The 22,676-nt window shown below is 43.0% G+C and overlaps 1 protein-coding gene across 3 annotated transcripts in view; it reads right to left on the bottom strand.

The window, feature by feature from the left end:
• Positions 1 to 21,573, bottom strand: part of LOC106577456 (sodium/potassium/calcium exchanger 2) — a 184,137-nt gene extending 162,564 nt beyond the window's left edge. For all 3 annotated transcript variants that reach the window (XM_014155447.3, XM_014155450.3, XM_014155448.3), the window contains exons 1-2: positions 21,362 to 21,573; positions 18,188 to 19,276 (exon numbers count right to left, since the gene is read on the bottom strand). In XM_014155447.3, the coding sequence (XP_014010922.1) occupies positions 18,188 to 19,102 (915 nt within the window). In that variant the 5' untranslated portion in view covers positions 19,103 to 19,276; positions 21,362 to 21,573. The remainder of the gene's footprint in view (positions 1 to 18,187; positions 19,277 to 21,361) is intronic.
• Between the last annotated feature and the right edge of the window lie 1,103 nt (positions 21,574 to 22,676).

The following is a 22,676-nucleotide window of genomic DNA, read 5'->3' as shown; positions in this document are numbered from 1 at the left end:
AAGTGGCTAGTGATCCATTTCTAGAGGTGGCCAGTAACTCCTAATCTATGTCTATAGGCAGCTGCCTCTGATGTGCTAGTAATGGCTGTTTAGCAGTCTGATGGCCTTGAAATTGAAGCTGTTTTTCAGTCTCTCGGTCCCAGCTTTGATTCACCTGTACTGACCTCGCCTTCTGGATGATAACGGGTTGAACAGGCAGTGGTTCGGTGGTTGATGTCCTTGATGAACTTTTAACCTTCCTATGGCATCGGGTGCTGTAGGTGTCCAGGAGGGCGGGATGTTTGCCCCCAGTAATGAGTTGGGCAGTCTGCACCACCGTCTGGAGAGTTTTGTGGTTGTGGGTGGTGCAGTTGCCATACCAGGCGGTGATGCAGCCCGACAGGATGCTCTCAATTGTGCATCTGTAAAAGTTTGAGGGTTTTAGGTGACAAGCCACATTTCTTCAGCTTCCTAAGGTTGGAGAGGTGCTGTTGCACCTTCTTCACCACACTATCTGTGTGGATGGACTATTTCCATTTGTCAGTGATGTGTACACCAAGGAACTTGAAGCTTTCCACTGCGGTCCCATCGATGTGGATAGGGGGGTGTTCCCTCTGCTGTTTCCTGAAGTCCACATTAATCTCCTTAGTTTTGTTGACGTTGAGTAAGAGGTTATTGTCCTGGCACCACACTCCCAGAGCCCTCACCTCCTCCCTGTAGGCTCTCTCATCGTTGTTGGTAATCAAGCATACTACTGTTGTGTCATCTGCAAACTTTATGATTGAGTTGGAGGTGTGCTTAACCACACAGTCATGGGTGAACCAGGAGTACAGGAGGGGGCTGAGCAAGCACATTTGTGGGGCCCCAGTGTTGAGGATCAGCAGGTTCAGACCCAGGTCCTTGAGCTTGATGATGAGCTTGGAGGGTACTATGGTGTTGAATGCTGAACAGAATTCTTACACAGGTATGCCTCTTGTCCAGATGGGACAGGGCAGTGTGCAGTGTGGTGACGACTGCATCGTTTGTGGATCTATTGGGGCGGTAACCAAATTGAAGTGGGTCTAGGGTGGCAGGTAAGGTGGAGGTGATATGATCCTTGACTAGTCTCTCAAAGCACTTCATGATGACAGAAGTGAGTGCTATGGAGCGATAGTTCAATTTCCTTTGCTTTCTAAGGTACAGGGACAATGGTGGCCATCTTGAAACATGTGGGGACAACAGACTGGCATAGGGAGAGATTGAATATATCTGTGAACACACCAGCCAGCTGGTCTGCGCATGCTCTGAGGACGCGACTAGGGATACCATCTGGGCCGGCAGCCTTGCGAGGGTTAACACTCTTAAATGTCTTATTCACGTCGGCCACGGGGAAGGAGAGCCCACAGTCCTTCATAGCGGGCCACGTCGGTGTTCAGCCTGTCTGGAAGCAAGACGTCGGTGTCCGTGACGTGGCTGGTTTTCCTTTTATAATCTGTGACTGTCTGTAGACAATGTCTGCCACATACATCTTGTGTCTGGGCCGTTGAACTAGGACTCAACTTTGTGCCTATACCGACGTTTAGTCTGCTTGATTGCTTGAACGCAAGAACAAATGCAGCTATTTGGATATAACGATGGATTATTTGGAACCAAACCAACATTTGTTGTTGAAGTAGAAGTCCTGGGAGTGCATTCTGACGAAGAACAGCAAAGGTAATACAATTTTTCTTATAGTAAATCTGAGTTTGGTGAGTGCCAAACTTGGTGGGTGTCAAAATAGCTAGCCATGATGGCCGGGCTATCTACTCAGAATATTGCAAAATGTGCTTTCACTGAAAAGCTATTTTAAAATCGGACATAGCGATTGCATAAAGGAGTTCTGTATCTATAATTCTTAAAATAATTGTTATGCTTTTTGTGAATGTTTATCGTGAGTAATTTAGTAAATTCACCGGAAGTTTGGTATGTTTGCTAGTTCTGAATGTCACATGCTAATGTAAAAAGCTGGTTTTTGATATAAATATGAACTTAATTCAACAAAACATGCATGTATTGTATAACATAATGTCCTAGGAGTGTCATCTGATGAAGATCATCAAAGGCTAGTGCTGCATTTAGCTGTGGTTTTGGTTTTTGTGACATTATATGCTAGCTTGAAAAATGGGTGTCTGATTATTTCTGGCTGGGTACTCTCCTGACATAATCTAATGTTTTGCTTTCGTTGTAAAGCCTTTTTGAAATCGGACAATGTGGTTAGATAAAGGAGAGTCTTGTCTTTTAAAATGGTGTAAAATAGTCATATGTTTAAAGTTTGGAGATTTTTGAGGAGTTTGTAATTCGCGCCACGCCCTATCATTGGATATTGGAGCGGTGTCCCGCTAGCGGAACATCTAGATGTAAGAGGTTAACCTGTTAGGGCTAGGGGGCAGCATTTGCACGTCTGGATAAAAAAAATGTACCCGATTTAATCTGGTTACTAATCCTACCCAGTAACTAGAATATGCATATACTTATTATATATGGATAGAAAACACTCTAAAGTTTCTAAAACTGTTTGAATGGTGTCTGTGAGTATAACAGAACTCATTTGGCAGGCAAAACCCTGAGACATTTTCTGACAGGAAGTGGATACCTGATGTGTTGTATTGACTTTAAACCTATCCCATTGAAAAGCACAGGGGCTGAGGAATATTTTGGCACTTCCTATTGCTTCCACTAGATGTCACCAGCCTTTACAAAGTGTTTTGAGTCTTCTGGAGGGAGATCTGACCGAACAAGAGCCATGGAACGATGATGTCCCATTAGACACCTGGCGCGCGAGTTCATGTTGGGTACCCTCGTTCCAATACGTTATAAAAGAGTATGCATTCGTCCACCTTGAATATTATTCATGTTCTGGTTAAAAAAGGCCCTAATGATTTATGCTATACAACGTTTGACATGTTTGAACGAACGTAAATATATTTTTTCCCCTCGTTCATGACGAGAAGTCCGGCTGGCTTAGATCATGTGCTAACAAGACGGAGATTTTTGGACATAAATGATGAGCTTTTTTGAACAAAACTACATTCGTTATGGACCTGTGATACCTGGAAGTGACATCTGATGAAGAGAATCAAAGGTAATGGATTATTTACATAGTATTTTCGATTTTAGATCTCCCCAACATGACGTCTAGTCTGTATCGCAACACGTATTTTTCTGGGCGCAGTGCTCAGATTATTGCAAAGTGTGATTTCCCAGTAAGGTTATTTTTAAATCTGGCAAGTTGATTGCGTTCAAGAGATGTAAATCTATAATTCTTTAAATGACAATATAATATTTTCCCAATGTTTTCTAATTTTAATTATTTAATTTGTGACGCTGACTTGACTGCCGGTTATTGGAGGGAAACGATTTCCTCAACATCAATGCCATAGTAAAACGCTGTTTTTGGATATAAATATGAACTTGATAGAACTAAAAATGCATGCATTGTCTAACATAATGTCCTAGGAGTGTCATCTGATGGAGATTGTAAAAGGTTAGTGCATCATTTTAGCTGGTTTTATGGTTTTGGTGACCCTGTCTTTGAATCGACAAAACATTACACACAAATCTTGTAAATGTACTGTCCTAACATACTCTAAATTTATGCTTTCGCCGTAAAACCTTTTTGAAATCGTAAAACGTGGTTAGATTAAGGAGATGTTTATCTTTCAAAGGGTGTAAAATAGTTGTATGTTTGAAAAATTTGAATTTTGACATTTATTTGGATTCAAATTTGCCGCTCTTGAAATGCACCTGCTGTTGATGGAGTGCACCACGGGTGGCACGCTAGCGTCCCACCTAGCCCATAGAGGTTAAATGCTATTACTTCAATTTCTCAAACATATGACTATTTTACACAATTTTAAAGACAAGACTCTCGTTAATCTAACCACATTGTCCGATTTCAAAAAGGCTTTACAACGAAAGCAAAACGTTAGATTATTTCAGGAGAGTACCCAGCCAGAAATAATCACACACCCATTTTTCAAGCTAGCATATAATGTCACAAAAACCAAAACCACAGCTAAATGCAGCACTAACCTTTGATCTTCATCAGATGACACTCCTAGGACATTATGTTATACAATACATGCATGTTTTGTTCAATCAAGTTCATATTTATATCAAAAACCAGCTTTTTACATTAGCATGTGACATTCAGAACTAGCAAACATACCGAAAACTTCCGGTGAATTTAGTAAATTACTCACGATAAACGTTCACAAAAAGCATAATTATTTTAAGAATTATAGATACAGAACTCCTTTATGCAATCGCGGTGTCAGATTCTAAAATTGCTTTTCGGCAAAAGCACATTTTGCAATATTCTGAGTAGATAGCCCGCCATCACGGGCTAGCTAATTTGACAACCACCAAGTTTGGCGTTCACTAAACTCAGAATTACTATAAGAAAAATTGTATTACCTTTGCTGTTCTTCGTCAGAATGCACTCCCAGGACTTCTACTTCATCCACAAATGTTGTTTTGGTTCAAAATAATCCATAGTTATGTTCAAATATCCTCTGTTTTGTTCTTGCGTTCAAGACACTATCCGAACGGTGACGCGCAGACGCGTATCGTGACAAAAAATTCAAAATATTCCATTACCGTACTTCGAAGCATGTCAAACGCTGTTTAAAATAAATTTTTATGCGATTTCTCGTAAAATAGCAATAATATTCCGATCGTTCAAAGACTGAAAATGTAAAATGGCCTCTTCACGTGCACACGCGCGCCCGTCTCATTGTTCTCAGATCGACCACTATCCAAATGCGCTACTGTTTTTCAGGCAGGGGCTGCAAAGTCATCATTCAACGTTCTGGCGCCTTCTGAGAGCCTATGGGAGCCTTAGAAAGTGTCACGTTACAGCAGAGATCCTCTGTTTTCGATAAAGAGAGTATAGAAGGCCAAGAAATGGTCAGAGAGGGCACTTCCTGTTTGGAATCTTCTCAGGTTTTGGCCTGCCATATGAGTTCTGTTATACTCAGACACCATTCAAACAGTTTTAGAAACTTTAGGGTGTTTTCTATCCAAATCAAACAATTATATGCATATTCTAGTTTCTGGGCAGTAGTAATAACCAGATTAAATCGGGTACGTTTTTTTATCCGGATGTGAAAATACTGCCCCCTACCCTAGAGAGGTTAATCATAAAACATATACCTCCACCCTTCTGCTTCCTGGAGATATGTATGTTCCTGTCGGCGCGATGTACTGAGAACCCAACCTGCTTTACAGAGTCAGACAGTATATCTCGAGAGAGCCATGTTTCCGTGAAGCAGAGTCTGTTACAATTCCTGGTGTCTCTCTGAAAAGCAACTCTCGCCTTGAGCTCATCAACTTTATTATCCGGATATTGGACATTAGCGAGTAAAATACTCAGGAGAGGTGGGTGGTGTGCATTCATCCTAAGTCGGACAAGAAGACCGCCTCGTACCTCTTCTCCGCCAGCGTTGTTTTAGGTCAGCCTCTGAAATAAGTTAAATTGCTCTGGCGAGAGCAAACAAAGGATCCGCTCCAGGGAAGTCGTAATCCTGGTCGTAATGCTGGAAGTTCTGGTGAGTTACCGCCGCTCTAATATCCAATAGTTCTTCCCGACACAAAATGATTCCTGAGCTAATAACGTAAAAAATAGCTAGTCACGATGCTGCCAACTCCGTCGGCGCCCTCATGTTAAAATAAAATAGAGGCTACATGATAGCTCATATCCACTGTAACATCCAAATACAACTACAGTTGATCATATCACTAATACCTACAGCTATATAATGAAGAAAAAACTGTAAAATGTAAAATTAAACATAAGAGATTCTCTCATTCAGGATCAAATCTGTCATTCTGCCCCTGAGCAAGGAAGTTAACCCACTGTTCCCCAGGCGCCGATGACGTGGATGTCGATTAAGGCAGCCCCCCACACCTCTGATTCAGAAAACAATTTCAGTTGAATGCTTTGAGTTGTACAATTGACTAGGTATCTTCTGTTCCCTTTTCCTTTCCTACACGTTGGTCTGTAGCCGGGGGGGAGGAAGGGGCATTACTCAGCAGACTGTGATAGGAAAGACTTAAATGTGCGATGACAGAGATGTGGAGCTGAGAGCAGACACAAGCAAGGTTGATAGACTTATCGGTCTCCTTTTTTGATTTGTTTTTGTTATTTTCTCCAGTAGTGTTATTCGGGTGCTCAGCATGCATTGCAGCTCAAGGTCAATCAAATCTCCTCTTTGCTCTGGAACTCCCTGTTGTAATTTTATGAGGTTTATTTCCCTCATTAGAAGCAGCCAAAGTCCAAAATACAAATTCAAGACCTCTTTACATTTTGAAAGCATTATTATTAGAATCTCCCTTCCTTGAAAGCTATGCAAATCTTTCAGTCTCTTGGATGTTCAATTCCTGGTATTATGTGACCTCTGATGAAATATCCTTTATGTACTTAAAGTAAATCCTGATTTAGTTTTTAAATACAGATTTCTGAGATAGTATCACCAAAATTCATTTCCATCTCGTGTCACAAAGTAACCTAAATCCATCAGGATAATCTCAACAACGGTATCAAATTGCTCTGGAATATATTCCCTTTGCCCTCCAGTGTCATTGAGGATAGTATTCTATACTCTGTAAAGTAATGCTTTGAATCAATGGATTTCTTATACATGCATATATCACAAAGAAGATACCAGTCATTCTTTGTGAATAAACCAAAAATATCTTACAGTATAATTTAACCTGTGGGAGTGTTTCAATCTTCTTAGAATTTCTTAATGAGAATGTCTGAGAGACAGATGGAATAAGATCATTGTACCACAGTAGCAATTCTGTGTACAGGTACCGCTCCTCCTTGCAATGAGGCTTGTAATCATCATGCGGAAGGTATTAAGGTTTTTCACAGTAAAGGCCTCCAAATAGGTGTTATTTATCATACTTTGAGGACTGAGATCTAACATATTTTGGATATCTGAAGAAGAAAAAAAATGCATTTTCAAAACAGACCATACTTTGAAGTATGGTTGGTAGGGATTCCATACATTTTCAGGGATTTGTTTGTCAAACTGGGACACATGTCCAGCTTAACCTAGAATGATACTGGCATTTTTATTCATCCCAAAAAGGAACACTTTATGGCAGCTTGGATGACGCAGACCAGTGTCATCTCAACAGAAGAACACTTTTGAAGTCTGAAAACATCTGACAAACTTTTTGTCGTGTCATGTCCCTGGAGGAATATGGAGGAAAAACTGCTTTATTTTGTTGTGGAAAAAGCTAAATATGTAATTATTTTTACAAGAAGGTTGGTACAGGCTGTAGTAATTAAATGAAAAATCAGAAAAAGAAAGACAAAGAAAGTGGAGACTCTTTTGGGTAATTTGAGTTAAAAAAAAGAAATGCTAAATGTCAGTGTTTTCCTCAGACGTTTTTATTTGCACGTCAAGCAAATAACCTGTAGAGGGAGTCCAGGGAGCTCTGACTGCATTTTCAAAATACTTTTGTATTTATTTATTTTAACTTAACTAGGCAAGTCAGTTAAGAACAAATTCTTATTTATAATGACGGCCTACCAAAAGGAAAAAGACCTCTTGCGGGGGACGGGGGCTGGGATTAAAAATAAAAATGAATGAAATAAAAATATAGGACAAAACATCACGAGAAGAGAGACAACACTGCATAAAGAGGTACCTAAGACAACATAGCAGCAACACAGCATGGTAGCAACATATCATGGCCACAACATGGTAGCAGCACAAAACAGGGTACAAACATTATTGGGCACAGACAACACAAAGGGCAAGAAGGTAGAGACAACAATACATCACGCAAAGCCGTCACAACTGTCAGTAAAAGTGTCCACGATGGAGTCCTTGAATGAAGAAATGGAGATAAAACTGTCCAGTTTAAGTGTTTGTTGCAGCTTGTTCCAGTCGCAAGCTGCAGCGAACTGAAAAGACGAGCGACCAAGGGATGTGTGTGCTTTGGGGACCTTTAACAGAATGTGACTGGCAGAATGGGTGTTGTATGTGGAGGATGAGGTCTGCAGTAGATATCTCAGATATGGGGGTGGGGCCTAAGAGGGTTTTATAAATAAGCATCAACCAGTGGGTCTTAGGACGGATATACAGAGATGACCAGTTTACAGAAGAGTATAGAGTGCAGTGATGTGATGTGTCCGATAAGGAGCAATGGTGACAAATCTGATAGCCGAATTGTAAAGAAAATGTAACTACTCGAGATTTCCTTTACCTGCCGATCTATAAATTACGTCTCCGTAACCTAGCATGGGTAGGATGGTCATCTGAATCAGGGTTAGTTTGGCAGCTGGGGTGAAAGAGGAGCGATTTACGATAGAGGAAACCTTGATATGTGCTGAGAGAAGGACAGTGTACCGTCTAGCCATACTCCCAAGTACTTGTATGAGGTGACTACCTCATGTAGTAATCACAACTGTGGGGAGAGGGGCATTCTTCTAACAAAACCACATTACCTTTTTTTTGGAGGTGTTCAGAACAAGGTGAAGGGTAGAGAAAGCCTGATGGACACTAAGAAAGCTTTGTTGTAGAGCATTTAACACAAAATCCGTATTGGTTGTACAATTTATCATAAATCTAAAACTACTTGAAATCCCACTCAGAAAATTGTGTATTCAATTGAGTACAGCATGTAAAGCCATATATAGTGCCTTTGGAAAGTATTCAGACCCCTTGACTTTTTCCACATTTTGTTACGTTAAAGCCATATTCTAAAATGAATTAAATAAAAAACAATCCTCATCAATTTACACACAATAACCCATAATGACAAAGCGAAAAGTTTTTTTTTTTTTTACAAATGTACTACAAATAAAAACATACCTTACTTAAGTATTCAGACCCTTTGCTATGAGACTTGAAATTTAGCTCAGATGCATCCTGTTTCCACCGATTATCCTTGATGTTTCTACAACTTGATTGGAGTCCACCTGTGGTAAATTCAATTGATTGGACATGAAAGGCACACACCTGTCAATATAAGGTCCCACAATTGACAGTGCATGTTAGAGCAAAAATCAAGCCATGAGGTCGAAGGAATTGTCCGTAGAGCTCCGAGGCAGGATTGTGTCGAGGCACCGATCTGAGGAAGGATACCAAACAATTTCTGCAGCATTGAAGGTCCCCAAGAACACAATGCCTCCATCATTCTTAAATGGAAGAAGTTTGGAACCACCAAGACTCTTCCTAGAGCTGGCCGCCCAGACAAACTGAGCAATCACGGAAAAACTGAAATGGTCAACCCGCACAGACAGTGTGGTGAAGGCACAACAGCGTCTCTTCAACCTTAGGAGGCTGAAGAAATTTGGCTTGTCACCTAAAACCCTCAACTTTTACAGATGCACAATTGAGAGCATCCTGTCGAGCTGTATCACCGCCTGGTACGACAACTGCACCGCAAGGCTCTCCAGAGAGTGGTGCGGTCTGCACAACGCATCACCACGGGAAAAATACCTGCCCTCCAAGACACCTACAGCACCTGATGTCACAAGAAGGTGAAATAGAACATCAAGGACAACATCCACCCGATCCACTGCCTGTTCACCCTGCGACCATCCAGAAGGCGAGGTCAGTACAGGTGCATCAACACTGGGACCGAGAGACTGAAAAACACTTTCTATATCAAGGCCATCAGACTGTTAAACAACCATTACTAACACAGAGAGGCTGCTGCCTATATACAGACTTGAAATAAATAAATGTATCACTAGTCACTTTAATAATAATCCTATTTTAACAATGTTTACATGTCCTGCATTTCTCATCTCATATGTAAATGCAGCAAAAAAGGAAATGTCCCTTTTTCAGAAACCTGTCTTTCAAAGATAATTCGTAAAAATCCAAATAACTTCACAGATCTTCATTGTAAAGGGTTAACACTGTTTCCCATGCTTGTTCAATGAACCATGAAAAATGATGAGCATGCACCTGTGGAACAGTCGTTAGGGCACTAACAGCTTGCAGACGGTAGGCAATTAAGGTCACAGGTATGAAAACTTAGGACACCAAAGAGGCCTTTCTACTGACTCTGAAAAACACAAAAAGAAAGATGCCCAGGGTCCCTGCTCATCTGTGTGAATGTGCCTTAAGCATGCTGCAAGGAGGCATGAGGACTGCAGATGTGGCCAGGGCAATAAATTGCAATGTCCGTACTGTGAGATGCCTAAGACAGCGCTACAGGGAGACAGGACGGACAGCCGATCGTCCTCGCAGTGGCAGACCACGTGTAACAACACCTGCACAGGATCGGTACATCCGAACATCACACGTGCGGGAAAGGATGAAAACAACAACTGCCCGTGTTACTCCAGGAACACTAGCCCTCACCCTCCGATCCAACAGGTCCCAGACGTGCTCAATGGGATTGAGATCCGGGCTGTTCGCTGGCCATGGCAGAACACTGACATTCCTGTCTTGCAGGAAATCACACACAGAACGAGCAGTATGGCTGGTGGATTTGTGCCCATAGGTGACGTTGTTGCCAGTGATGTCTGCTGAGGACCTGCCTTACTACAAGCCCTCAGTCCAGTCTCTCTCAGCCTATTGTGGACAGTCTGAGCTCAGTGTAGCGAAATGCTTGGGCTTCTGGAACTAGAAGCCCAAGCATTTCACTACACTTGCAATAACATCTGCTAACCACGTGTATGTGACCAATAAAATTTGATTTGATTTTTGATTTGACATCTCTGGAGAGACCTGCAAATAGCTGTGCAGCAACAATCCCCATCCAACCTGACCGAGCTTGAAAGGATTTGCAAATGTAGTAGAGTGATGTTGTTCCCCTAGATTATGCACCAAGTTGCGCACAAGGACAGTTCAATTAGGCCAGGTCAAGAGGGGATGTTAATAACAATAATAATAATTCAATGTGTTTTCTTTATTTAATTACAGCAGCATAGTTAATGTTATTTTTCGGTGTACAAACATTTTTTGATATCTATATTGTAAATACACCTAATTGTAAAAGTTTGTATATTTTGGTTTGGTCCATCGCGGGTTATCCGTACTTACTTACCCTTTTATCGTTCTCTTTTGCCGGACCTTCAGCTAGCAAGGTATGTTGTCCTTGGCGCCGTAATTTGGCAATATAAAACTGTGGTAAAGTTACATAAAGTGCTGTTACGCAACTATAGGTTTTGTTACAATGTGAACAAAGTCATCATTAACCCACTGCTAGCTAGCCAACCGTTACCGACTAGCAGCGCTGTAGATACTAATACTTTACAACGGAACGATTTGAGTAGTGTTAGCTAGCTAGCTACTTAGTTGTCTTTGTCATAGCTTGATAATTGTGTAGTTTAGTAATTACCGAGGTTAGCTAGCCAGCCATCGAGGTCAGCTAGCCAGCTATTTCCGTCCCCCGCGACGCCATTTTTCCTAACCCAGCCAACTATTACCGACGAGCAGCATTGTAGAAACTAAATACATACAAGGAACGTCTTGATTAGTGTTATGTTAGCTAGCTAGCTACAAAGTTGCTTTGTATCATGACAAGGTGTAGTACTGAAACTATCGAGGTTACCTAGCCAGCTTCACGTTCAAAGTCAACAACGCAGCCACTGCTAGCTAGCCTACTCCACCAGCCAGCAGTACTGTATCATTTTAGTCAATAAGATTTTTGCAACGTAAGCTTAACTTTCTGAACATTCGAGACGTGTAGTCCACTTGTCATTCTAATCTCCTTTGCATTAGCATAGCCTCTTCTGTAGCTTGTCTACTATGTGTCTGTCTATCCCTGTTCTCTCCCCTCTGCACAGGCCATACAAACGCTCCACACCGCGTGGCCGCTGCCACTCTAACCTGGTGGTCCCAGCGCGCACGACCCACGTGGAGTTCCAGGTCTCCGGCAGCCTCTGGAACTGCCGGTCTGCGGCCAACAAGGCTGAGTTCATCTCAGCCTATGCTACCCTCCAGTCCCTAGACTTCCTGGCGCTGACGGAAACATGGATTACCACAGATAACACTGCTACTCCTACTGCTCTCTCCTCGTCTGACTACGTGTTCTCGCATACCCCTAGAGCATGGGTGTCAAACTCTGGCCCGTGCCCGCGAGACAATACCAAATTACTACTAGAGCTGGCCCGCCGGTATTATACAGCGCATTCACAGCTAATACTACGAATCCCATAATGCTCTGCTGTTGTTTTCGCGCGCCAATCAGGACAGGACCCAGAAACGCCCTCTCCTCTGTGACAGTAGTCATAGCAACATAGACGCTACAACTGTCAGCGCGCTATCCCTTCCCAAAAATGGCGAAAAGAAAGGCAGAAAACAGGAGCTTTCTGGACAAGTGGGAGGCAGAATATCTGTTTACATATGTAAAAGACAAACCTGTTTGTCTTGTTTGTGGAGTCAACGTGGCTGTAAGTAAGGAGTACAACATTAGACGACACTATGAAACGAAACACCATGACAAATACAAGGACCTGGACATGACTCAAAGGAGCCAGAAAGTAGAGGAGATGAAAAGAAGTTTGGTTTCACAACAGAATATGTTCAAAAAAGCCACATCACAAAGTGAGGCTGCTGTAAAGGCTAGTTATATAGTGGCAGCAGAGATCGCAAAATCAGCCCGGCCCTTTAATGAGGGAGAGTTCGTGAAAAAGTGCATGATGAAAGTTTGTGACCTCGTATGCCCAGAGAAAAAGCAAGCATTTTCAAACGTGAGCCTGAGCAGGAACACAGTAGCTGATCGCACATGTGATCTTGCCACCAATCTGTATGACCAGCTGATGGAAAAGGGAAAAGATTTCGTTGCGTTCTCCCTCGCTGTGGATGAGAGCTGCGACGCATCTGATACTGCTCAGCTGTCAGTCTTCATCCGTGGAGTATTATCATTTTATTTGTAAAATTATTAGCCAGTGGAAAAAGTACGATTTTTATTAAAATTTTATTTATTTAATAAATGAATGCCATTGATGTGTTTTTTTCATTTGAAATTCGATTTTGCATGTCTCCACTATTAAATTATATATTGTATGGTAATAAGCGATGCTTGTTCAATATTCAATGTTAAAGCAAAACTTGTTTGGGTCCATATTAAAAGGTTCATTTGTTCAATGTTGGCCCGCGACTTTGTTCAGGTTTTACATTTTGGCCCACTGGGTATTTGAGTTTGACACCCCTGCCCTAGAACATCGAGCCAGCGGGGTGGTGGCACTGGAATCCTCATCTCTCCCAAGTGGACATTCTCTCTTTCTCCCCTGACCCATCTGTCTATCTCCTCATTTGAATTCCATGCTGTCACAGTTACCAGCCCTTTCAAGCTTAACATCCTTATCATTTATCGCCCTCCAGGTTCCCTTGGAGAGTTCATCAATGAGCTTGACGCCTTGATAAGTTCCTTTCCTGAGGATGGCTCACCTCTCACAGTTCTGGGTGACTTTAACCTCCCCACGTCTACCTTTGACTCATTCCTCTCTGCCTCCTTCTTTCTACTCCTCTCCTCTTTTGACCTCACCCTCTCACCTTCCCCCCCTACTCACAAGGCAGGCAATACGCTTGACCTCATCTTTACTAGATGCTGTTCTTCCACTAATCTCATTGCAACTCCCCTCCAAGTCTCCGACCACTACCTTGTATCCTTTTCCCTCTCGCTCTCATCCAACACTTCTCACTCTGCCCCTACTCGGATGGTATTGCGCCGTCCCAACCTTCGCTCTCTCTCTCCCGCTACTCTCTCCTCTTCCATCCTATCATCTCTTCCCTCTGCTCAAACCTTCTCCAACCTATCTCCTGATTCTGCCTCCTCAACCCTCCTCTCCTCCCTCTCTGCATCCTTTGATTTCCTCTGTCCCCTATCCTCCAGGCCGGCTCGGTCCTCCCCTCCTGCTCCGTGGCTCGACGACTCACTGCGAGCTCACAGAACAGGGCTCCGGGCAGCCGAGCGGAAATGGAGGAAAACTCGCCTCCCTGCGGACCTGGCATCCTTTCACTCCCTCCTCTCTACATTTTCCTCTTCTGTCTCTGCTGCTAAAGCCACTTTCTACCACTCTAAACTCCAAGCATCTGCCTCTAACCTTAGGAAGCTCTTTGCTACCTTCTCCTCCCTCCTGAATCCTCCTCCCCCTTCCCCCCCCCTCCTCCCTCTCTGCGGATGACTTCGTCAACCATTTTGAAAAGAAGGTTGACGACATCCGATCCTCGTTTGCTAAGTCAAACGACACCGCTGGTCCTGCTCACACTGCCCTACCCTGTGCTTTGACCTCTTTCTCCCCTCTCTCTCCAGATGAAATCTCGCGTCTTGTGACGGCCGGCCACCCAACAACCTGCCCACTTGACCCTATCCCCTCCTCTCTTCTCCAGACCATTTCCGGAGACCTTCTCCCCTACCTCACCTCGCTCATCAACTCATCCTTGACCGCTGGCTACGTCCCTTCCGTCTTCAAGAGAGCGAGAGTTGCACCCCTTCTGAAAAAACCTACACTCGATCCCTCCGATGTCAACAACTACAGACCAGTATCCCTTCTTTCCTTTCTCTCCAAAACTCTTGAACGTGCCGTCCTTGGCCAGCTCTCTTGCTATCTCTCTCAGAATGACCTTCTTGATCCTAATCAGTCAGGTTTCAAGACTGGGCATTCAACTGAGACTGCTCTTCTCTGTGTCACGGAGGCTCTCCACACCGCTAAAGCTAACTCTCTCTCCTCTGCTCTCATCCTTCTAGACCTATCTGCTGCCTTTGATACTGTGAACCATCAGATCCTCCTCTCCACCCTCTCCGAGCTGGGCATCTCCGGCGCGGCCCACGCTTGGATTGCGTCCTACCTGACAGGTCGCTCCTACCAGGTGGCGTGGCGAGAATCTGTCTCCGCACCACGTGCTCTCACCACTGGTGTCCCCCAGGGCTCTGTTCTAGGCCCACTCCTATTCTCGCTATACACCAAGTCACTTGGCTCTGTCATATCCTCACATGGTCTCTCATATCATTGCTATGCAGATGACACACAATTAATCTTCTCCTTTCCCCCTTCTGACAACCAGGTGGCGAATCGCATCTCTGCATGTCTGGCAGACATATCAGTGTGGATGACGGATCACCACCTCAAGCTGAACCTCGGCAAGACGGAGCTGCTCTTCCTCCCGGGGAAGGACTGCCCGTTCCATGATCTCGCCATCACGGTTGACAACTCCCTTGTGTCCTCCTCCCAGAGTGCTAAGAGCCTCGGCGTGACCCTGGACAACACCCTGTCGTTCTCCACTAACATCAAGGCGGTGACCCGATCCTGTAGGTTCATGCTCTACAACATTCGCAGAGTACGACCCTGCCTCACACAGGAAGCGGCGCAGGTCCTAATCCAGGCACTTGTCATCTCCCGTCTGGATTACTGCAACTCGTTGTTGGCTGGGCTCCCTGCTTGTGCCATTAAACCCCTACAACTCATCCAGAACGCCGCAGCCCGTCTGGTGTTCAACCTTCCCAAGTTCTCTCACGTCACCCCGCTCCTCCGCTCTCTCCACTGGCTTCCAGTTGAAGCTCGCATCCGCTACAAGACCATGGTGCTTGCCTACGGAGCTGTGAGGGGAACGGCACCTCCGTACCTTCAGGCTCTGATCAGGCCCTACACTCAAACAAGGGCACTGCGTTCATCCACCTCTGGCCTGCTCGCCTCCCTACCTCTGAGGAAGCACAGTTCCCGCTCAGCCCAGTCAAAACTGTTCGCTGCTCTGGCACCCCAATGGTGGAACAAGCTCCCTCACAACGCCAGGACAGCAGAGTCAATCACCACCTTCCGGAGACACCTGAAACCCCACCTCTTTAAGGAATACCTAGGATAGGATAAAGTAATCCCTCTAACCCCCCCCCTTAAAAGATTTAGATGCACTATTGTAAAGTGGTTGTTCCACTGGATATTATAAGGTGAATGCACCAATTTGTAAGTCGCTCTGGGTAAGAGCGTCTGCTAAATGACTTAAATGTAAATGTAAATGTAAACAATTATAAAGATTTATGTTAACAACTTTCACCAAGCTCGCTAATTAGGGTACCTATTGTAACTCGGGAGTATTTGGGACCGTGTTTGAGTGAGTTGCTATGTGCTCACGCAGGTGCCCGAGAGCTGTGACTGCACCGAGGGCTAACATATTGTGTGTTGTCTCTTCGTGTGCAGGTATGTCTTTTATTTTGTTCCGAATATGTTGTATATCATTTTAATTGTATAGTGTGCTGTTGGGCACTGGAAGTATGTATGCAGTTCCCGCTCTTTTGCCGGACCTTCAGCTAGCAAGGTGCCCGAGAGCTGTGACTGCACCGAGGGCTAACATATTGTGTGTTGTCTCTTCGTGTGCAGGTCGAATAAAAATGATTCTACCAACAGAATTCCAGTTGTGGCAGTGTCCTAAATAAAAATACACAACGCAGAACGAACCACGCTACACAGAGAAGAATGTGAGAACCTCCCCAAATACAGGTGTGCCAAGCTTCATGCCCAAGAAGACTCGAGGCTGTAATCACTGCCAAAGGTGCTTCAACAAAGTACTGAGTAAAGGGTTTGAATACTTACATAAATTAGCAAACATTTCTAAAATCCTGTTGTTGCTTTGTCATTATGGGGTAGTGTGTGTAGATTTGAGGGGGAAAAAACGATTTAATACATTTTAGAATGCTTTAACCTACCAAAATGTGGAAAAAGTCAAGGGGTCTGAATACTTTCCGAAGGCACTGTAATTGAGCACAATTTTAAAGAGGTATTATGAAATATAACGTTTTAATTTCAGAGCTCAGGGTAAGCATTCAAAGCATTCAAACGACACCTGCTGACTGAAGTTCATGGACTGGGCAAGCCCAAAATTGTATAAATATCGAAACCAATTAGTCAGTCAACTCAGGAAGAAACCTGAAATTCCAATTCAATAAGTGAAAAAAGGACCATTTTCAATTATTTCCTAATAAACTGAAAAGAAAAAGTTATTTTAAAATGTTTTTCATTTTAAATGTTAGATTCAAATCACTTCCTGATGGCAAAGGTGTATAAAGATGGAGGAATTCAGATATGACATCATTGTTTTAGCACTACCCACAGACTTTATTAACTATAGCGACATGGTTCAATGTGCCAATAAATCAGCACAATGTACTTTTTATTTTTTTTGCCATCTTTGAGTTGGGATCAAGTTTACTATGCTAATGCAGGTACAAAAAAAAGAGTAATGGAGAACACTGTATTATACAGTGAACTTAGCACATTAGGCATTTGTGGTAAGTGCATGTGAGCTGCCATCTTTATACATGTCCGCCATATACAGTACCAGTCAAAAGTTTGGATACATCTACTCATTCTAGGGATTTTTCCTTTATTTTTACTATTTTCTACATTGTGGAATAATAGTGAAGACAAAAACTATGAAATAACACATATGGATGTGATTTGACCATGAAGGCCTGATTCACGCAGTCTCCTCTGAATGTAGAAAATAGTAAAAATAAAGAGAACCCCTTGAATGAGTAGGTGTGTCTAAACTTTTGACTGGTACTGTATACATTTTTTTACCTTTTTAACAAGGAAAGTCAGTTATGAACAAATTCTTATTTACAATGACGGCCTACCAGCCAAACCGTAACCCGTATGACACTGGGCCAATTGTGCGCCGCCCTATGGGACTCCCAATCACTGACAGTTGCGGTACAGCCTGGAATCAAACCAGGGTCTGTAGTGACGCCTCTAGCACTGAGATGTAGTGTGTTTGACTGCTGTGCCACTCGAGAGCACCATTCGGGAGTACTGTATATATTTTGGGTATAATATGTATATTTATGTTGTATATACAGGGCACATTTGTCTTCCCTGTTAAAATAAAGGTAAAATTAAACAATTAAATACAAAAATTGACTTTGGTTTGAATTCATTTATATACTGTATGTTACCAGGCAACGGATAGACTTGACTTTTTATGGGATACAACATAGGCCACTGCGCTGCTCAGGAGCCCCCCCTAAGTCACTGCATCTCAGTACAAGAGGCGTCACTGCAGTACGTGGTTCGAATTCAGGCTACATCACATCCAGCTGTGATTGGGCGGCGCACAATTGGCCCAGCGTCACCGGGGTAGGCACTACATCCCTTGTGATCTGAGATTCTAACCGCTAGATTGAAATGGTCACATTAATTTGAAAGGGAGGCAGAGGAAATGTTGAAGCTCTGAGGGGAAAGAGGGATAAAGAAAAATATATAGGGAAATACACTCACCTTCGGCTGAACCTCCACCTCCACCACTTGATTCTTGTTCATGCAGCCTTTCACAAAGCCCTCAACATTGCTGTTGAACTTCATAAAGATCACATAGGTGGCATAGGCTGAGAGCAGAGCAATACTTTCCCAGTAGGAGATGTAGTTATCCAGGAAGAAACATATGAGCATGATCAGGTCCATGATGTAGAAGGAGACGTCACGGAAGAGGGGCCACCAGGTCAGATTGAGGATCTCCCTGGAGAAGATGGCACACATTCCAATGACGAAGAGAATGTTGAAGACAGCTGAGCCCACAATGGTTCCGATGCCCACATTGCTGTGGGAGATGAATACGCCGATGACAGAAGTGAAAAGCTCGGGCGCCGACCCGCCTGCCGCCATGAAGGTGGCCCCCGCCACGTCATCAGAGATGGCCAGCTTCTCTGTGATGACTGTCAGAGCGGGCACGAAGAATTCATCACACACAATGGCTAAAGATATGAACATGTACAGCATCCCAAACATGTGGAGCACCACAGCACCCTGGCGCCTCTCTTCCAGAGTGAACAGGTCCGTGGGGTAGTCCCCCTGGCTCTCGTTGCCGTCTGCCGAAGACCTCATGGCCACGGGCATGTTGGCTGAGACATTGGGATCCCTTTGGTGCTGGGTGGAAAGTAGAGTCCTGTGGGGAGCAGGACCAGACTGAAGGAGGGCCTCTTGAGGCAGGAGCAGCTCCAAGTGGGTCCCTGAGCTCCATGTCAAGGCGCTGAAGGAAAAGGAGATGGCGCTTATGGCTACCAGGCTGAACACAAAACCCAGGATTCGTATGGGCCTCAGCTTTCTAAGCAGGTTCTGGTGACGGTGCCTCTTACACGTTGCATCCAGAAAGGGCCTTTGCACCACCATATCCAAGCAGGGTTGGTCCAAACCCATCACTGTGATGTGCTGTGTGTGTTTCTATACTCTCAATGGTTGGCTGGAAAGAGGGTGAGCTGGTTTTTGTTACCAGACACAACGCATGGTGCTGCCGTGGGCTTCAAACAACATGGGAGTATTCCTGAAGCTTTCCAGGGTCTGGCTTGCCAAGCGATGTCTTCATAATAGCCTCTAAAAACAAGATTTGAATAGAAATTGAAAAGAAAAAGAAAAGGAGGAAGCTTCAACATGTAGAATTTACACACAGCAACAAACTATTAGCTGTCACATGCCTACCTCAATTCTGTAGTGGATTTAACACCACAATGTAGCCTAGTCCTGACCATGGTTAATCCAATTTCCTTGAAGATTTTTTTTTACATTTCAATGTTCTGATGTTTCATTGTGGTATTAAGGCCTATGCTATGATAGATATACAGGCAATACATGGGTTCAGAGGCAGAGAAATTGAGGGAATATCTATATCCTACTTTTCAGAAACATGCAAATAACATTGAGAAAAAAAATCTTCAAATGTTTGAATTCATAATAGACTAATCATTGCTTGTCACATGCATTGTAAATTACACCCAGATATTTAAGTGATAAGGCCCGAGATGCCAGTGTTTGGAGAATACATTGGCACGGGGTTGTTAAACCGAGCAAAAATGTATCCTCCAAACATCACCTTTGAGGGCATTATCGCTTTTATACAACGAGTTACCAACATATTCAAATCACTTCAAACTGAAGCTGGAAAGACTGCAAACTATCTGCACTTCGTTTAGTTTTAGCTTTTTTTAATTGACATTTCGTTGTATATATCCATAAAAATTATACCAGCTGATTCATGATTTCGACGGGTTGAGAAAAACTGCATGCCTGGCTCCCGACACATTCATTACTATGGAACAGCTGAAGATCAAATTTGAATATTGAAACGATGTTGCAAATGTCAGAGAGACAGACAGCAAGGTTTATACAAATCTCTGCTGTTGAAAAATAAATGTTAGGCTAAAAGAAATGTGAGAATGTTTAAATGCTTTTTATAGAGAAGTTTATACATTTCCTGGCTGGGTTGATGAGACAGCGGATTGCGCAGTCAGATGGTAATTTGTGGAATAGACACCGGCTGGAATGCGGTTTTAACCAACCAGCATTCAGGATTAGACCCACCAGTTGTATAAAGGCTAATAATAACATGAAAAACAGGTAGCCTATTTCCTCTGAAAAATATAGATGATACTACATATTAATAGGGACAGGAATGTATGTACTGTAGTTACCATCCTATGTATGTGAAAAGTGGAAACAATTCACCAATTTGGCCTACTCGGATAGAGAGGATTCATTGGAAAATATTTATAATAAAGATTAACCCTACTAATGGTATGGTATCCAGGTAGAATTGTTGCAAAAAAACAAATTCCACAAAATTATAGGCCTACTCGGTATGTGATGCATCAAATGCCCCAGACCTAAAAACGAACTTCAATGGCACCTTTATAACGGTTATAGTTACTATATGATTGGATTGCGGCGTTTGAAGCAGATCAAACGTAGCCAAAGCAAATAATCTGTGCGTTTGTTCTGCATCGGCTAGGCTACCTATTCTCGGCAGAATGTAACATTTTTGTTGCGCCGAATTGTTTTGTGTCGCAAACGTGGTTAACTGACAAACATTCTACTTCAGTCACGGAAATCTAAATATTTTTACAATAGAAAAAATAATAACGGCTATTGGCGTTTAAATGAAATAGCTTAAACGCAAAAAAATAGGCTACTGGCCTTCTCTTGCGTAGCCTACACCGTGCATTGAAATATCCGCATGGTATGTCTTCATTTATATGAGGAGCAGACAAACGATTGTTGCAACGTGCGCCTCTGTCCTGCAGTAAAATCTCCCTGCCGTTTAACATTAAAACAATAACACTTCAAAGCTGCGTGATTATTACCGACTGTGCACAAACTGGTTGAATCAATGTTTCCACGTCATTTCAACCCCCAAAAAATCAAATGTGATGACGTTGAATCAACGTGGAAATGTAAGGGAATTTTGTATTTTCCCCCGACTTTTAAACTAAATCCAAAGACATGGAGATTTTTTGTTGATTTAACCTTGAATTCACATTAGTTGACAACTCAACCACATGTAAATAAAAACTAGACATTGCACTGAGGTCTGTGCCCAGTGGGTAGACTACTCAGTTATCATTTGCGCAAAATGGACAAAACGCGTAAAATTGACAAACGTGTCAGTAATTATGAATGTCTTACCTTATATAGAGGTAAATAGAACGGCAACTGTAACACACCAGCTCGAAATTCGGTTCCGTCTCTGGTGTTCCCTTGCTCTCATTGAGCAAATGTGATGTTAATAATACCCTTTCTGACGATTGAGGAGGAGCTCCGACAAACTGGTTGCAAGCTGCGCTCACCTCAGCATCATCCCTCCCATCTCACTGAAATCATTCTAGTCTAAAAGACCTTGCTCATCTAAAAGAAAAGACTGGAACCTAAGGTGAATAGGAGGTTATAGTTTACAACAGTGGAAGCCGTCATATGCCATAACAGGATAGACTAGACCTTGATGGAGTTGCCGTGGTTACAGCAATGGCGCCATTTCAACTATACAGATTAGCTGATATAGATGGATATGCTTATGCATGTTTGAAATGACATTCAATGATGTTACATAATTGCCTACACATGATCCTTCATATATAGATAGAAGGTTTGAAGGGCACAGAAGGGGAGTTGCCCAAATGGAGCTAGTGGAAGTGGAAGAGCTAGGATCAGGTTAGCCTTTTAAACCGTAAGGAATAAGAGGGGGGACTTTATCCTAAATCAGCACTACTAATCTATCACTAGGTTGAAAAACATCAGGGCATTTTGGGACATAAGATCCATAAAGGAATGCAGTCATGATTTCAAGGTCAAACCTTGTGTGCTCTATGAAATCAGTGGGATTTGGTGTTATGGGATTTGTCTGTTGCTCAGCCTTCAGTTGAAGTTACATTCATCTCTACAAACCTGCTGCTCATGTTTACTTTGCATTCCTCTTACATCAAAATCCCCACCAGGGCTTAGCATTAGCAGACATGCCAAACAAGCCGTGTTGGATAAAGACAGCAGTCTCTGCACAGCATGACAACCCACTGGGGGGAAAAGGGTTGAATCAACGTTGTTTCCACTGTTCAACCCCAAAAAATAAATGTAGGAAAACTCATTGGATTTGCAAAGAGTCATCAACGTCAGGGAATTTCGTGTTTTTTTTTCACCTAACTTTTAACCTAAATCGAATGACATGGTGACATGTTTTGTTGATTTCACATTGAAATCACAATAGTTGACAACTCAACCAAATGTAAATCAAAACTAGACTGACGTCTGTGAGCAGTGGGAAAGTATGTGTGACACTAATGCCCTCGTGGTAGGTAATAAATCACGATTCACTGACCTCATTGATTGCCCTCCCTTTCCCTGCCTGCAATCAACCCAAAATGGGAACAGAGACAGATAGAAACTTGTCTGCCTTTGTGTTATCACTATCCACTTAGGCCTATCATTGAAAGACAGATGTGTGCATGGA

Source organism: Salmo salar, chromosome 18 (genome assembly GCF_965601325.2).
Source record: "Salmo salar chromosome 18, fSalSal1, whole genome shotgun sequence".
Taxonomy (NCBI): Eukaryota; Metazoa; Chordata; class Actinopteri; order Salmoniformes; family Salmonidae; genus Salmo; species Salmo salar.
Note: the sequence above shows the minus strand (reverse complement) of the source record. Positions and strands in the feature narration are given on the sequence as shown.